The sequence below is a fragment of the Xenopus laevis genome, chromosome 1L, assembly GCF_017654675.1.
Source record: "Xenopus laevis strain J_2021 chromosome 1L, Xenopus_laevis_v10.1, whole genome shotgun sequence".
Lineage (NCBI taxonomy): Eukaryota > Metazoa > Chordata > Amphibia > Anura > Pipidae > Xenopus > Xenopus laevis.
In genome coordinates, this window is record NC_054371.1 from 54,351,419 (window position 1) to 54,367,321 (window position 15,903).

The 15,903-nt window shown below is 37.1% G+C and overlaps 1 protein-coding gene across 1 annotated transcript in view; it reads left to right on the top strand.

The window, feature by feature from the left end:
• tmem192.L (transmembrane protein 192 L homeolog) overlaps nt 1-15,903 on the top strand; it is a 38,823-nt gene that overhangs the window by 4,736 nt on the left and 18,184 nt on the right. The window contains 2 exon segments of the mRNA NM_001093002.1: nt 1,888-2,034; nt 3,606-3,864. Of these exon segments, the coding sequence (NP_001086471.1) occupies nt 1,888-2,034; nt 3,606-3,864 (406 nt within the window).

The window sequence follows — 15,903 nt, forward strand, 5'->3', positions numbered from 1 at the left end:
CATGATGCATATGCATTCACATGCGACAAACCTTTATGTACAGAAACATAACTACCCTGTACACTGGATTCTTCATTCCCAGGAGACAAACCACCACATACAGAAACACAACTGCCATGTTCATGTACACAGGATACTTCATTCACATGTTACAAACCCTCAGGCCCACAAACACAACTGCCATAGATGTATGAATTTATGTACAGAAACACAATCGCCATATAGACAGTATACTTTTACGAGCAGAAGCACAACTACCATGTTGCACGGTATTCTTATTCATTCTTGTTTAACATGTGTATTTTAATTTTAGTAAAGTAATCTAATTAAGTTTTGTTTTCCAAGTGTGCCTGCAGACTTATATTACAGTTTATTTTACAAATGTATATTGACATCCTTCCTGTGGTTTGCAGCTCCGTCAGTGTGTTGCACAAAATAGCCAGTAATACTAACACCTTCAGACATTTTATGGGAAGTCAAACTATAAATAAGAAAGAGAATTGTTATTTGTGGTAATGTTTGGGTGAATGCTGCCCTCCAGTGAAACTTAAGAATATTACATACTTACTACTTTCACTTCAGCAGAAAGCAGATATTATAGTGACATTTATGTTTCATTTGCTATGTATTTAAAAAGATATGTAAATACACAAATATTTATTGGCAACATGGCCTGCCTATGGCATTGATGTGTAGCATTCTACAAGGCTGGTTTACTATTGTGCCAGTGCATTTGCCCATGGCAACCAATCAGGTTTTATCTTTTATTTTTTAACTGGTAGTAGAATGTTCAAAACAAATTGCTGATAGGTTGCTATGGGTATCTTCACTGGTGCAATTTACAGTGTATATTGGTAAATATGTCCTTACCTCTCATGTGTTTTATGTGGCTCTTCTGCATCCCATTAGTTAATGTTTCTCCCATTGCCACTTGATTTTTGATTTATAAACTCTCAAAGCACAAATACTGATTGTGGCTAAATGTAACAGGAATGAAAAATGGTTGATATGGGGTCCCTGGGAAAATTAGAAAACATGGCGGCTTGGTGCTGAATGGAAAGCATGAGATCCCTGGAGAACTGAAAAAAACATTGCAGTATGGCACTGAGATAAAAAGCATGGGAAAATGAGAAAACATGGTGGTGTGGTGTTGAGATGGAAACCATGAATCCCTGGGGAAATTAGAAAAAAAGATAGATAAATGACCGCAGGTTGGTGTGGATTGTACTGAAGAAAAGCACTGGCCTGGGGTAAGAACTAAGGGATTTCATTCACTAGGGAATACTTAACAATTTGACTCAACCCAGTACATAAACTTTAATTTTCCTTTAAAAGCCATACCCAACTTCATTAGAAGTCAATGGATACAATTGTTGGCTACCCTTACTGGGAGTTAATCAAGGTCTTGGTCCAGTAACACAATCCAGGGGTTTCTTTCATCATTCCAGCAACACCAGACCAGTATAATATTCATTGTCCTTATTGCTTAGGGTACATAGACAATGTTCTGTCTCTGTTTCTCTAATAGTCCTTCATTTATGCATACAATGGGGCCTACTTATAAACCATAGCATATTGAAATTACACCACTTAGTAAATTTATGAAGCCTTGTATTCATTTTAGATATAAATGAATCATAAAAAGCCTACTATTTACATGCTGCTCTTAAATGCCAAGCCCACTTTTTAGCCTTCCTCACCCATGGTTCTGGGTGGTACCCACAGTCATAGAAAATACCAAGCGTAGCTGTAACCTAACCAGCTAGAATTCTGCTTAGACAACTTGTCTGTAGTTGCTTTTGCAGACATTTTGTATCATTGTATGTGTAAATGCTAAGGGTAACCCAGAGATTTTTGTAACATTGCAGTGTTGTGTAATCCTTACAGAGTTCTGGAGACCTGACACAGAGTGCAGATGAAGACTGCTTCCTAGATGCCCCACTTTTGCCCTCTCAGAAGCTTCAGTCTGTGATCAGGCCGCACTTTCACCCAGTGCCAACGGTCTGCATCTCCATACTTTTGGCCTTGATAAATGTAAGTAGCTATTTGCCTATAAAATGTAACATACAGTGATATGTAAGTACAGGCATGGGACCTGTTATGCAGAACGATTGGGACCTGGAGTTTTACTACATACATACCTTAAGTCTACTAGAAAATTATTTAAGCATTAAATAAACCCAATAGGCTGGTTCGATTTCCAATGAGGATTAATTATATCTTAGTTTGGATCAAGTACCAGGTACTATTTTATTATTATTACAGAAAAAAAGGAAATCAGTTTTAAAGATGTGGATTATTTTGATAAAAAAGAGCACGGGTGCCCAGACTTTGTTACATTGGGATCTATTCTTGACACCTGGCCCAATCAGGAGCTCTACCTTGGTAACGCGCGGTGTCGGGTTTGACCACGCCCATTTTTGGCCACACCTCCTAATTACCATGTTAATTTTACAAAATTCGGCTGGTTATGAAAGTTTAAACACACTCCCTTTCCCCCCATGCTTGCTGCTCAGCTCTCCCTTCCCCTCCATGTTTGCTGCTCAGCCCTCCCTTCCCCTCTGTGCTTGCTGCTGTCAACCCTTCCTTCTGTGTTCGTGTTTGACGGGGATCAACTTGTAGACCAGGATAGATGTCCTGGGCACCCCTGAAATAGAGTCTATGGGAGATGGCCTTTCCATAATTTGGAGCTTTCTGGATAACGGGTTTCTGGACAATGCATCCCCTACCTGATTGATATATGCACTACATCCTCAGCTACATAACTATAATTTTACGGTGTGTCACTAGAGGGCATTAAACGTTTTTTGTTTTTTTTTAGATTGTAGTTTATGGTGTACATTTAATCCAGAATATAGCTGCAAGACTCATCTACCTGATCAGTCAAACCTTCATCTGCTTCACCTCTCTGCAAATCCTTGCACTTGCTACACACCTGTACATTCTCATACCAGATATAAACACCTGACCATTACCCACTAGTCTCTTTATCAAGGACCCATCTTACATAACAAAACTTAACCAGGCACTCTCCAAACTGACCACTCCAAACTGACCACTCCGTTTCTCCATTTTCTTCCCTGAACATTGCAGAGCACGTAAAACACTTGCCTCATCTAATTAAAAGTAATTTTTATAAAACTGTACTTTTCTAGTAGTATTTGTCACTGAATAATTCCAAATAGGAAAACCTCCATTTTTCACACAAAGTAAAAAAATATCCTGCTTGAATTGAGAATTGTAATGGTTAAGCTGAGCTCAGGCGAGCAGGTTATGAGAAAAAATACGTGCAGACCACTAGAGCAGAGTTTCTTTATTGACTGCTAGACTGAAGGGCCTTTAGTAATCTGAGTTGAGAAGAGCGGTGCATGCTCATTGCCATCAGCCAAAGTAAATTCCCAAGGGAGGGAGCCGAGTGGGATAGAGAAGGAGAAGGAAGTGAATGCTGTAGCCTTGTAATAAGCCTTAGTATTAATATAAACATTTTAAAGTGACTGTTAGCTGATTACATTTTTGTGTGGGGTTTACATGTCCTTTAACCTCACTCATTGGGTGTATATTGTCCTATATGAGTTGGTAAATATGTTTTTCTTTTTCTTTTTTAGTTGGCGTATGTGACACTTGCTGTGGTGGCTTTTTATTTTTGTTTGTTTTCTGGAAAAAAAAAGGAATGCAATCAATCAGTTGCTCCATTTAATTTAAGTACTGTGTTAGTCATTTCAAAACTCATCCTTTGGCTGCTTCATGTAGTGAATGAGCGGTTTGCCCATCACCATCACTGCAAAGCTAAAAACAAAGGCTTCCTTCACTTATACAGATCCACGAGGCACCTCAAAGGTCTTCCTCTCATTATACATTCCACAGGTGAGTGACACTGCTGTGACAGCGCAACTGACCCTTTAAATATGAATTGCCCGACAGGTCGGTCCTGTGGCAACAGAACATGAACATATAATTAAATGTATCATGTAGTACATATTTGAGAGGTTTTAGTGTAGTACTAGGAAAACATGAAGGATCCATCAATATTTACTATTCTCTATCCTCTGTCCTTACAGATAAACATGTTACATAACTTGTCATCGATTTTTTTTACTAGGCATTAAAGGGGTTGTTCACTTTTAAATTAACTTTTGATATGATACAGAGAGTGATATTCTGAAACAATTTGCAGTTGGTTTTAATTTTTTATTATTTGTGGTTTTTGAGTTATTTAGCTTTTTATTCAGCAGCTCTCCAGTTTGCAAGTTCTACACTCTGGTTGCTAGGGTCCAAATACGCTAGCAACCATTCATTGATTTGAATGAGAGACCGGAAATATTAATAGTTGAGTGGCCTGAATAGAAATATGAGTAATAAAAAGTAACAATAGCAATACATTTGTAGCTTTTCATTTGTTTTTTAGATGGGGTCAGTGACCCCCATTTGAATGCTGGAAAGAGTCAGAAGAAGAAGGCAAATAGCTCGAAAACTATACAAAATAAACAATGAAGACCATATTAAAAGTTGCTTAGAATTAGCCATTCTATAACATACTAAAAGTTAACTTAAAGGTGAACCACCCCTTTAATCTCCTGAGGGCGATAACCATTTAATTAATTGGAGGGGCAGTTAAAAGTGTTTTGCCACCCTTCTCCCTGAGCTGGAAAGTGTGTACAAAACTTGTCAATTGCTCCATTTCCCCCCCAGAGACTAAAGGTCCCCATAGATGCAAAGATTTCTCTTGCCGAATGACCGATTTTAGTGAAGTCCGACCAATCCTTCGAAATTATCGTGCGTTTAGTGGGATTCGAACGATCAAACATGTTACGATTTTTCGGCCGACATCTGTCAGGAAATTGATCGGCCAGGTTAAAAAATCTTTGTCGGCCCCAGTGCAATCTATCTATGTTTGCAGGGCTAAGCAGGCAGCTAACCTTTTGTTTTCCTGGCAAATTGGTCTTTTTAGTTGATGGACAATTCGTATGATCGTTCCAAGATAATCGTGGTCTCACGATGATTATCGGATCTTTTAAACATCTCAACATCTATGGCCAGCTTTAAAGGAGAATTGAACCTGTAATAAATAAAACCCTCCCCCCTACCCTAGGTAGACCCCCCCCCACTTAAGCAGCTTTGTTTGTTTACCGAAACAGCAGTCGGCAACTGTGTAGAGATTTGTATTGGATATTATTTTTACCTTTACATCCCCTTTACTATTTCTAACTCCAGCTGCAGGGACAAAGATCATGGAGCCAGATTTAAACAGATAAACTGGGATTCTATTTGGAGGATTATTGTGCTGCAGCCACTGGTTCTGGAGAGTTGTAGAAAGTTTGTATTAAACATTACAAAAACTATAAAATCAGATTACATGACAACACAGGACCCAGTGCAGTCTGCCTATTCTGATTATTAATCAGTCTTGCTTTATTGGCTTCTGGCAGATATTATTTGACTTGTGTTGTTTTGATCATTTATGACGATCCCTAAGCATCCCAGACCACACTGAGCATGTGCACAGTCTTAGTCTTGCAAAGATGTTTAACAAAATCACAAGATGGTGACCCCCTGTGGCCAACATTGAAAGCATAAATCATTTGTTTGATTAGGCTTGTGGTGCAGTAAGTTCATGTTTATATTTAGCATACAAAATACAGCATTTCTAGCCTTATTCTATTTTAGACTTTACTTTAACATTTGTAATAAAACCTACTGTGCAAACTAAGTGACAGCTGACTGAATACATAAAGTCTCATTCATACAGAGTTGTAATTCATACTCTGACAGCTCTGGAACTATATGAACAGAAATTATTTCTTGTATTATCATCCTCATTTATATATATATAGTGTCAGCAATTTCCTCAGCACTTGGGACTAGTTTCGCATTAATGAATAAAAGTTGCTATCAAGAACTCATATCTTAAAGGAACAGTAACACCAGAAATGTGTTTTAAAGTAATGAAAATATCATGTACTGTTGTCCTGCACTGGTAAAACTGATCTGTTTGCTTCAGAAACATAGTTCATATAAACAAGCTGCTGTGTAACAATGGCGTTAATTGAAAAAAGGCTATACAGCACAGGTTAAATAGTGGATAACAGATAACACCATTATGTTCTACAGAGCTTATCTGCTATCTGCTGTGTAACCTGAGCCTTTTCTCCTTTGAATGGCTCCCCTATTGCTACACAGTATAAACAAGTTAGTGTTTCTGAAGCAAACAGAAGTTTTACTAGTGCAGGGCAACATTGCATTATATTTTTATTACTTTAAAAACACTTTTATTTTTTGATGATACTGTTCCTTAAGCATTGCTTCTATTGCAGGCTGTGACATGGTGTTCATTGTTTCACCTTTAGATGTAGTTGTTTACCTTTAAATATAGTATGATGTAGACAGTGATATTCGAAGACAATTTTTTTTTTTTTTTTAGTGGTTTTCAGTTCAGTTTTATAGTTTTTAAATTATTTGCCTTCTTCTTTTGACTCTTTCCAGCTTTCAAAAGGGGTTCACTGACCCCATTTAAAAACAAATGTTCTGTAAGGCGATAGATTTGTTGTCATTTGGCCCTCTCCCATTCATATTCCAGTCTCTTATTTAAATCAGTGCATGGTTAATAGGGTAATTAGGACTCTAGCAACTGGATTGCTGAAATTGCAAACTGGAGAGCTGCTGAATAAAATGCTATGTAACTCATATATCACAAATAATAACAATTGAAGACCAATTGCACATTATCTCTCTCTACATCATACTGAAAGTTATCTCAAAGGTGAACAACCCCTTTAAAGATGAACTACCCATTTAAAGCAACTGACATGTCTATAGTAAATCTATTACCCTTTTGCAGAAAGGCTTTTAGATATGTACAGTGTAAATTGTGCCTTTGTAGAGAGCTAAAAATGTGAATTCAGTGTTTGTTGTCCTAGAAACAGACATACTTATTTACTACTTTTGTTCTGGCTCAAGACAGAACCACTGAATTTAAACACATTTCAAGGGACGTATCTATAAAGATGCAAAAAAAATAAATAAAATAAATACAATAAAAATGTACCTGAGAAAATAGCAGAATGAGTATAGAATGTGTATACCTTTTTATGTCAAATACATTAGTTGCTGTGATACAATTTTGTTTGTCTGGCATATTTATATAGCTGGGAGACATTGCCTTATTATTACAATGCAAAATGTACAGGAAAAAATTGCCACCCTAGACTAGGCAATTCATTGAGAATTATATTTATTCCACTTCCTCCACTGCTCATTTTTTTAGTACAAAGGCACACAGGGCGTTTTCCTGACAAAAGTCTTCGGGACAAAATATCTCTAAGATTACTATTTTCATCATCTCTGTGGCACTGCCAATCTGCACTCTGCAGTAAAAATCACAGCCCATATTTAAAGGGACACTATCTTTTTCTATGAAAACAACAGACCATGTTCGGTTGGTCTAAGTAATGAATCTGCCTAAGGTATTGCTGCTCATCTAGTAGGTGATACTTAGAATACAGGTATGGGATCCTTTGTCCAGAAACCCGTTATCCATAAAGATCCAAAGTACTGAAATGCTGTCTCCCATAGACTCTGTTTTATCCAAATAATCCACATTTTAAAAAAACTATTCAAAAGTCAACCCCAAAATGCCCAATAAGAGAAAACGTAACTCTAAGCAACTTTCCAATATAGAATTATTAAAAAGTTTCAGTGATGTTAAAGTTAAAGGGGAACATAACTTAAGCTTTTTGAAAAGTAAATATAATTTCAAGCAACTTTGCAATATTCATCGATTAAAAAATAAGCAGACTTTTCATGATTTTAATGATTTCTGACAATTCCCTAAGCCTAGCCCCCTGCTCTCCTGATTGATTTTTCAGACTACTTTGCTGAGCTGACTGACTACCGTTACTTTGTATCAGCAGCCATCTGTCCTTAACCTGCATCCTCCAGACCCCACAATTCCCTGCACATGTGATTTCAATAAGGAAAGGAACATCACAGTGCAATGCATTGTGGGTTATGTAGTTCCTGCATGCTGTCTGTAAGCTGTGGAGAAGTTGTTACAATTTGTAACATCATTGTTTTAGTCCCTCCTTCCCTGCCAGGATTTCAAATGATGCAGAAAGAGAAGAACTGTTAAACAGCTGAATTTCAGCATAGAAAATGACATTTATTTATACGTTTTGAACAAGCAGTTAACTGTGATGGGTATATTAGGGGTTTCTGTGTTATGTGGGCCTCTTTATCAAATTTTTGTTTGGAAGCCGGAGTTCCCCTTTAATTGTAAAAACAACTGCTATTAAAAGCAGCTTTTGCTAAACTCCTGGTTGTTACTGTTTAAACAATGTTGCAAAAGTCTTAGTTCCCCAGCGAAGACAGGTCTGTTAATCAGCTGTCTTGTCTTACATTGTATCAGCAGTTTTAGCCATCATGATAGAGAATTAGGGATGCATCGAATCCACTATTTTGGATTTGGCTAAACCCCTGAATCCTTGGCGAAAGATTCAGCCGAATACCGAACCAAATCCTAATTTGCATATGCAAATTAGGGGTGGGAAGGGGAAAACATTTTTTTACTTCCTTGTTTTCTGACAAAAAGTCACACAATTTCCCTCCCTGCCCCTAATTTGCATATGCAGGTTCGGCCGGGCAGAAGGATTCGGCCGAATCCTGCTGAAAAAAGCCAAATCCTGGATTCGGTGCATCCCTATAGAGAATATAAAGTGACACACTGCTTTCAATAGCAATACATATACAAATAACTTAAAAACCTTAATTTTTAATAAATATATATTGGAACATTACTTAGAATTATGTTTTCTTTTACTAGGCAAATTTTTATTTTGGGATTGCCTTGCTCTTTAATTTTTCTCTGTATTAATAAAGCAGTATGCTGTACTTGAACCCTGCTTAGATATACAGTTAGGTCCATAAATATTTGGACAGACACAACTTTTTTCTAATTTTGGTTCTGTACTGCAGACTTTCAGCTTTAATTCAGTGGGTTGAACAAAAAGATTTCATAAAAATTTGAGGAACTAACGCCTTTTTTTAACACAATCACTTCATTTCAGGGGCTCAAACGCAATTGGACAATTGTCTCAAATGCTATTTCATGGGCAGTTGTGGGCAATTCCTTCTCTATGTCGTTATCAATGAAGCAGATAAAAGCCCTGGAGTTGATTTGAGGGGGGGGGGTTGCTTGTATGTGGAAGATTTTGCTGTGAACAGACAACATGCGGTCCAAGGAGCTTTCCATGCAGGTGAAACAAGCCATCCTTAAGCTTCAAAAACAGAAAAAAAAAACATCTGAAAAATTGCAACAATATTAGGAGTGGCAAATCTACAAAGCACTGGTGAACTCAGCCATGCAAAAAGACCTGGACATCCACGGAAGACCACCATGGAAATGATTCTGCGATCATCCACCACTGTTAAGAAAAACCCAATCACAACAGCCAAACAAGTGAACAACACTCTCCAGGAGGTAGGCGTATCGATATCCAAGTCTACCATAAAGAGAAGACTGCATGAAACCAAGATCAACCTCTACCAGAATGATGGCAAGAAAAAAGTATGGAGAAGGCGTGGAACAGCTCATGATCCAAAGCATACCACCAGTGTGATGGCTTGGGCGTGCATGGCTGCCAGTGGCACTGGGACACTAGTGTTTATCCATGATGTGACACAGGACAGAAACAGCCAAATGAATTCTGAGGTGTTCATAAACATACTGTCTGCTCAAATCCAGCTAAATGCAGTCAAATTGATTGGGAGCTGTTTCATAATACAGATGGACAATGACCCAAAATATACAGCCAAAGCAACCCAGGAGTTTATTAAAGCAAAGAAGTGGAATATTCTTGAATGGCCATGTCAGTCACCTGACCTGAACCCAAATGCATTTCACTTGTTGAAGACGAAACTTTGGACAGAAAGGCCCACAAATAAACAGCAACTGAAAGCCGCTGTAGTAAAGGCCTGTCAGAGCATTAAAAAGGAGGAAACCCAGAATCTGGTGATGTCCATGAGTTCAAGACTTCAGGCTGTCATTGCCAGCAAAGGGTTTTCAGCCAAGCATCAGAAATGAACATTTTATTTTCAGTTTTTTAATTTGTTCATTTACTTTTGAGCCCCCTGAAATGAAGTGATTGTGTTAAAAAAGGCTTTAGTTCCTCAAATTTTTATGCAATCTTTTTGTTCAACCCACTGAATTAAAGCTGAAAGTCTGCAGTTCAACTGCATCTGAGTTGTTTCATTTAAAATTCATTGTAATAATGTAGAGAACCAATAAAAAGTTGTCTGTCTAAATATTTATGGACCTAACTGTAATTAATCCTTATTGGAAGCAAAACCAGCATATTGTGTTTATTTAATGTTTACATAAGTTTCTAGTAGACTTGAGGTATGAAGATCCAAATTATGGAAAGACCGATTATCCGGAAAAACCCAGTTCCTGAGCATTCTGGATAACAAATCCCATACCTGTACTAAGCGGACTGGTTTCATTGTGCTCTGGAGCCTTTGCAGTAATGCCAGTTTTCGAAGAGTTTAGCTATATTCACTCCAAATAACACAAAGACACGTAATCTGTATAAAAACATTATCGACAGTGTCCGTTTATTTGCCTTATATTAATTACAGTGTGGGAACTTAAAGCGATACTGACTCCAGGAATTAAACCTTGTTATTAGATCTATCATAATATTGTCTTTGCATGCTATTTATAATTTTGCCATAAAAGTATTTACAGATGCTTTTACATTACCCATCTGATCCCCCATGTTCCTCTGTGAGGGGGCTGCCATATTTGAGAATTAACTCTAACTGCCATGTTGAGAAGGGACAGTCAGGTTGGCAAAACAGTCAGGTTTATGAACTTCAAGTAACAATTACTTACAAAAGCAGAACTATCAGTGAAAAATTATCAACACAAGCTATAAGTAACTTTTGATGTACATTAATATTTTGAATAATAATTTTTAAGTGTCAGTATCTCTTAAGTGCACATAAGTGCAGAGTCCCTATGTTTTTTAGTCTCAACGTATTTTCCAAAGTGGAAAGTTCATGTGCAGGGAGCAGCTTTAGATGCAAGTACCTGTAATGAATGATGCTGATTCTCAGATCAACTGCGACAAACTATTGAACTAGTAAATGAGCCCTTTATTCATGAAGAATTTTCTTTTTCCGACTGCAAATTCTATAAATAACCACTAGGAGGCTCTGTTGTTATACAAATGATCAGGTTTTTCAGTATGTTTTACATTTCTGTTTTTCTCTGTCTAAATCTTTAACTTTGCATCTTGTGTATTTGGTAACCCATCCTGACTTCATCTGATAATATTGTATTGCCAGTGCTCAGTTCCTTATGCATATATATTTTAACCATTTATTTTCCATGCACCTTCAACAAACCTTCATGCAGTAAGATATTGAATGATCCAATATATCTTATAGGGGGCTCCCTTTCCTAGCAGATGTATTAGGCTCACTCATAACTCTGCATGTAGAGAGACAGGATTTCTGGTGATTTTAATAGAGTAAGCTCTAATACATCTTCTAGGCAAAAGGAGTCCCCCTATAAGATATATACTTACTCCATGAAGACTGAATGTAGAAAAACAGATGCTGAGAGAGAGATAGTGAAGGATAACTTGATTATTTCAGATACAGTACAGAATATTTAATTGATTGTATTTAGGAGGTTTCTTATTTCTGTATGATGAAGCTAATATTACATTTTCATTTTCGCGATAGTTCCCCTTTAAATTTTACGAAACTACTTTTTTCTCTGTATTACCAGTACCTTGTACTTGATCACAGCAAAGATATAATTAATCCTTACTGGAAGCAAAATTATCATATTGGGTTTACGAATGTTTAAATTATTTTTTTTAGTAGACTTAAGGTATGGAGATGCAAATTATGTAAAGATCCCTTATCTGGAAAACACCAGGTCCTGAGCATTCTGGATAACAGGTCCCATAGCTGTACATCCAAGATGGAATGTAAACACCTTCAATACATGACAAATGGCAACTTTTTATTGAATGGAAAGCAGATGGTGGCTGGATTGTAACCACATTGCATGCATAGTACCTGTGTCTGACCTGCTTAGCCTGGATATTAAAAAAAATATATATAAGATTTCAGTAATGTGATATAAGTTTCAAATACTATTATCACCTTTACTTTCCAACCAGGAAAATGCCACTTCCCAAAAAAATGCCACTTCCCAATTGGTTGCTATAGGCTAAACCTGGTAGAAACTATGCAGCTTTAGGGTACATACACATGGGGCATAACAGATCTTCCCTGCTAAAGGGCTGTGGAAGCTTTGGACAATGTGTAACATTTCGGGTCTATTTATCATGCTGTGGAGCGAAGCATTACCATATTATGATGTTGCTAGTAGCAACCAATCAGCCCTTTGCTTTTGTTTTCTGTTGAAAATTGCTGATTGGTTGCTCTGGGCAACATCACAGGCAATGCTAGTGCTCTGTGAGGCTACAATTTCATTGTTACTTAGTATTACTTATCTTCTAGATCCCTCTTCTATTCATATTATTGTTTTGCTTTCAAACCACTGCCTGGTTGCTAGGTTAAATTGGACCCCAACCAGCAGATAGCTGCTGAAAATCCAAACTGGAGAGCTGCTGAACAAAAAACTATATATTTAAAAAAAACAATAAAAAAAAATGCAGGCCAGTTGCATACTTTCAATCTACAACATACTAAAGGTTAATTTTTAAGATGAACAATGCCTTTAAGATAGTTCTCTTTTAAATTGTGCCGTAATGAAACTGCAAAATCAATATATTTTACATTTAAAAAACAAGCTATGCACATACACCACACACACTTTTTCTCTGTTTTTATAAAAGCCTCCGTTCTGGAAACGAGTACATGTGCAAATGAAGTGCTAAGATTTTACTGGCACTGCTAGGTGAGATCTTTATTTATTTATTTTCTCATTTATATTCTTTCTGTGAATTTCAAATGATTTGCATGTTTCCATACTTGTGATCAAAAAACACATTACAATTTCTAACTGCAAGATGAGGAGTTTTAGCACAATTTGCATTGTCCATTGTGACTGGGGTGTATCTTATATCCTCCTGTGCAAGAATGAAAAACAGTTAATGCTCAGCATCATATTTCTTTGCTTTTCATGTAATTAATTGGCCCACATGTAAAGACAATCAAAATATGAAGATTGTTTTGCTTCACCCCAGACATTTCTCCCCAGTGCTGTCTTACAAACCACTACTTATTCCTCTTGTAGGATGTCTCATCAAGCAAGTGTGATCCACTGGAAATCTTTTATTTATTTATTTTTTACTGCATGGCTGTTCTCCTGCCCTTTGTAGGCAACACTAAGCAGTTATTTCTCCTGATCTTTTGGATTAAAGGTGTAGTGCCTGCTACTGGAGAAAGTGACACCCATTCATACAAGTGCAAGAAACAACTGTGGATATTTTGCAAACTCATGTATCATAGTAATTTTACAAATGCTAAAGGCACTTCCAGGCTGCAGCAAACCCCTGCCCATGTATCTAATTCTAAACCATAAGTATTAGAGGAATTGTTCACTTTTGAGTTAACTTTTATTATGCCTTAGAGAGTGATACTCTGAGACAATTTGTAGTTGGCAGTTGACAAGTTGCAGTTTTTTATTATTTGTGGTTTTTGAATTATTTAACTTTTTATGCGTGAGCTCTCCGGTTTCCAATTTTAGCAATCTGGTTACTAGGGTTCAAATAACCTTAGCAACCATGCATTTATTTACATATGAGACTGGAATATGAATAGGAGAGTACCTGAATAGATAGGCTAGTAATAAAATGTAGCAATAACAATACATTTGTAGCTTAAGTTCAGAGACACATGCGAAGATTCGGGGAGATTTAGTCGGCCGACAACAAATCGCCTCTTCTGTTGGCGACTAATCTCCCCGAACAGCCTTCCCGCTGGCTAGAATCTGAAATCGATGGCAGGAATGCTTTTCTGGAGTTGCCCGAAGTTGTCTCACAATGAAACTTTGGAAAAACTCTGTTACTTGCACTCCAATAATATTTTAAGTATACTGGGTGTCTAGTGGATGAGCATAGGAAGACATTTGTTCCCCATTTAGTATATTCACTTTTCGACTGCCTGTGCTTAAGGTGATACACTGCTTTGTGTGTGGGCACCTTTGTAAGCAGCCTGTTTCCCAGAACACGTGTTCTCCCATAAATACGTTCTTTTATAAATATTTGCAATGGTGCATGCTGTTTTTCAATAGCAACGGGAAGCACGTTTACTTCCTCTTCCTTCCCTTTCAAAACACTTTTTATGAGGGGCAATAAAATACATCTTTTCTTTTTTTTATATATTTTACAGATGCTATTAGTAGAATAGAGAGAATTATGTGGACTGTAACATGCCGTTCATCATTTATTTTCAGTACTGTTACTTGACTGCTATTTGCATTAAGGGTTACATGTGTTCTTGAAAAATCACAGATTTGTGGTTGTTCTAGCCAGGAATGTAGGCTCAACAGAAAGTCCTGTAGTTGTGCAATTTGCTCTCTTTATAAGCTATTTGTGCTGGCCAACAGAAGGTGTTAAGGGTGTAAGTATTGTCTCATTTTACTTTCCTGCAGTCAGAATGTTCATAAGCTCAGCCTTGTCTATTTGTTTTCTTAGATAGACAAGAAAGCTCAGCTTGAAGGCCAGTTAGGGGGAGATTTAAAACTTAAAGGGGAACTATAGCAAAAATGACAATTTAATATAAGCTTCATCATATTGAAATAAGAAACTTTCTATATACAATCAGTTAAATATTCTGCATCTTTTCTGAAATAATCGAGTTTATCTTCACACTCCCTCTTTCAGCATCTGTTTCTCTTCATTCTGTCTTCTTGCAGCAGTTAGGTATCAGATATTAATATTAAGATCCAATATTTAACTTTCCTAGCAGATGTATTAGAGCTCAAATAACTAATTTCAGTACAAACAAAATCTAACAAAATAACTGCCTTTTGCACAAATCCTGCATGGAGAGAGACATGATTTCTGGTGATTTAATAGAGTGAGTTCTATTACATCTTCTAGGCAAAAGGAGCCCCACTATAAGATGTATTGGATCTATCTGTCCATTAATATCTGACACCCAACTCATGCCTGAAGATAGAATGAAGACAAACATGCCGAGAGAGGAATGGTGAAGATACAATCGATTATTTCAGAAATTGTACAGAATTTTTAATTGATTATATATAGAATACTTCTTATTTCAGTATGCTGAACCTTATATTAAACTTTCATTTTCGTGATCGTTCCTCTTTAAACTAGCCATGTATTGTAAGATCCTCACCAAATGAGTGGGTCATTCACCTATATGCCCACTATATTAGGCTTATATTCGCCAAAGATCGGAGCATAATTGCTGCTATAGCAGCCATCAAATCAGGGACTGCATCAACGTGCAGATGCTCCCAATTGCCAACAGTTTGATTTTCTGGTAGACCTGTCTGAGGGCCCTATACAGAGGCAGATAAGTGGCCAAATTGGCATCTTAAATCGGCCCTTGCATGACCACCATACCTACATATTTTTTGAACTATGGCTGATGTCCTTTACACCAATCTTTTCCTATATCTGTATCTTTTTTCAGGGTGTAAGAGTTGCAGTTTTAGAACTGCAAAAGTGTGATAATAACTGTTCAAAGAGAGAATACCTCCTCAGGGCAGGTGTTCATTTTAGGGCCCCTTTGCGTTCCGTGCGACCCTTATTTTGCATCTTCCCACAGTTTTATCAGAGCAGGCAAAGCTAGGTCTAAAGCTGGCCGTAGACGTGCAGATTTTATTCTTTGTATGACAAAAGATTGTTTGTTAAAATGTAACAATCTACAACTAACCATTCAGATTTAAATAAG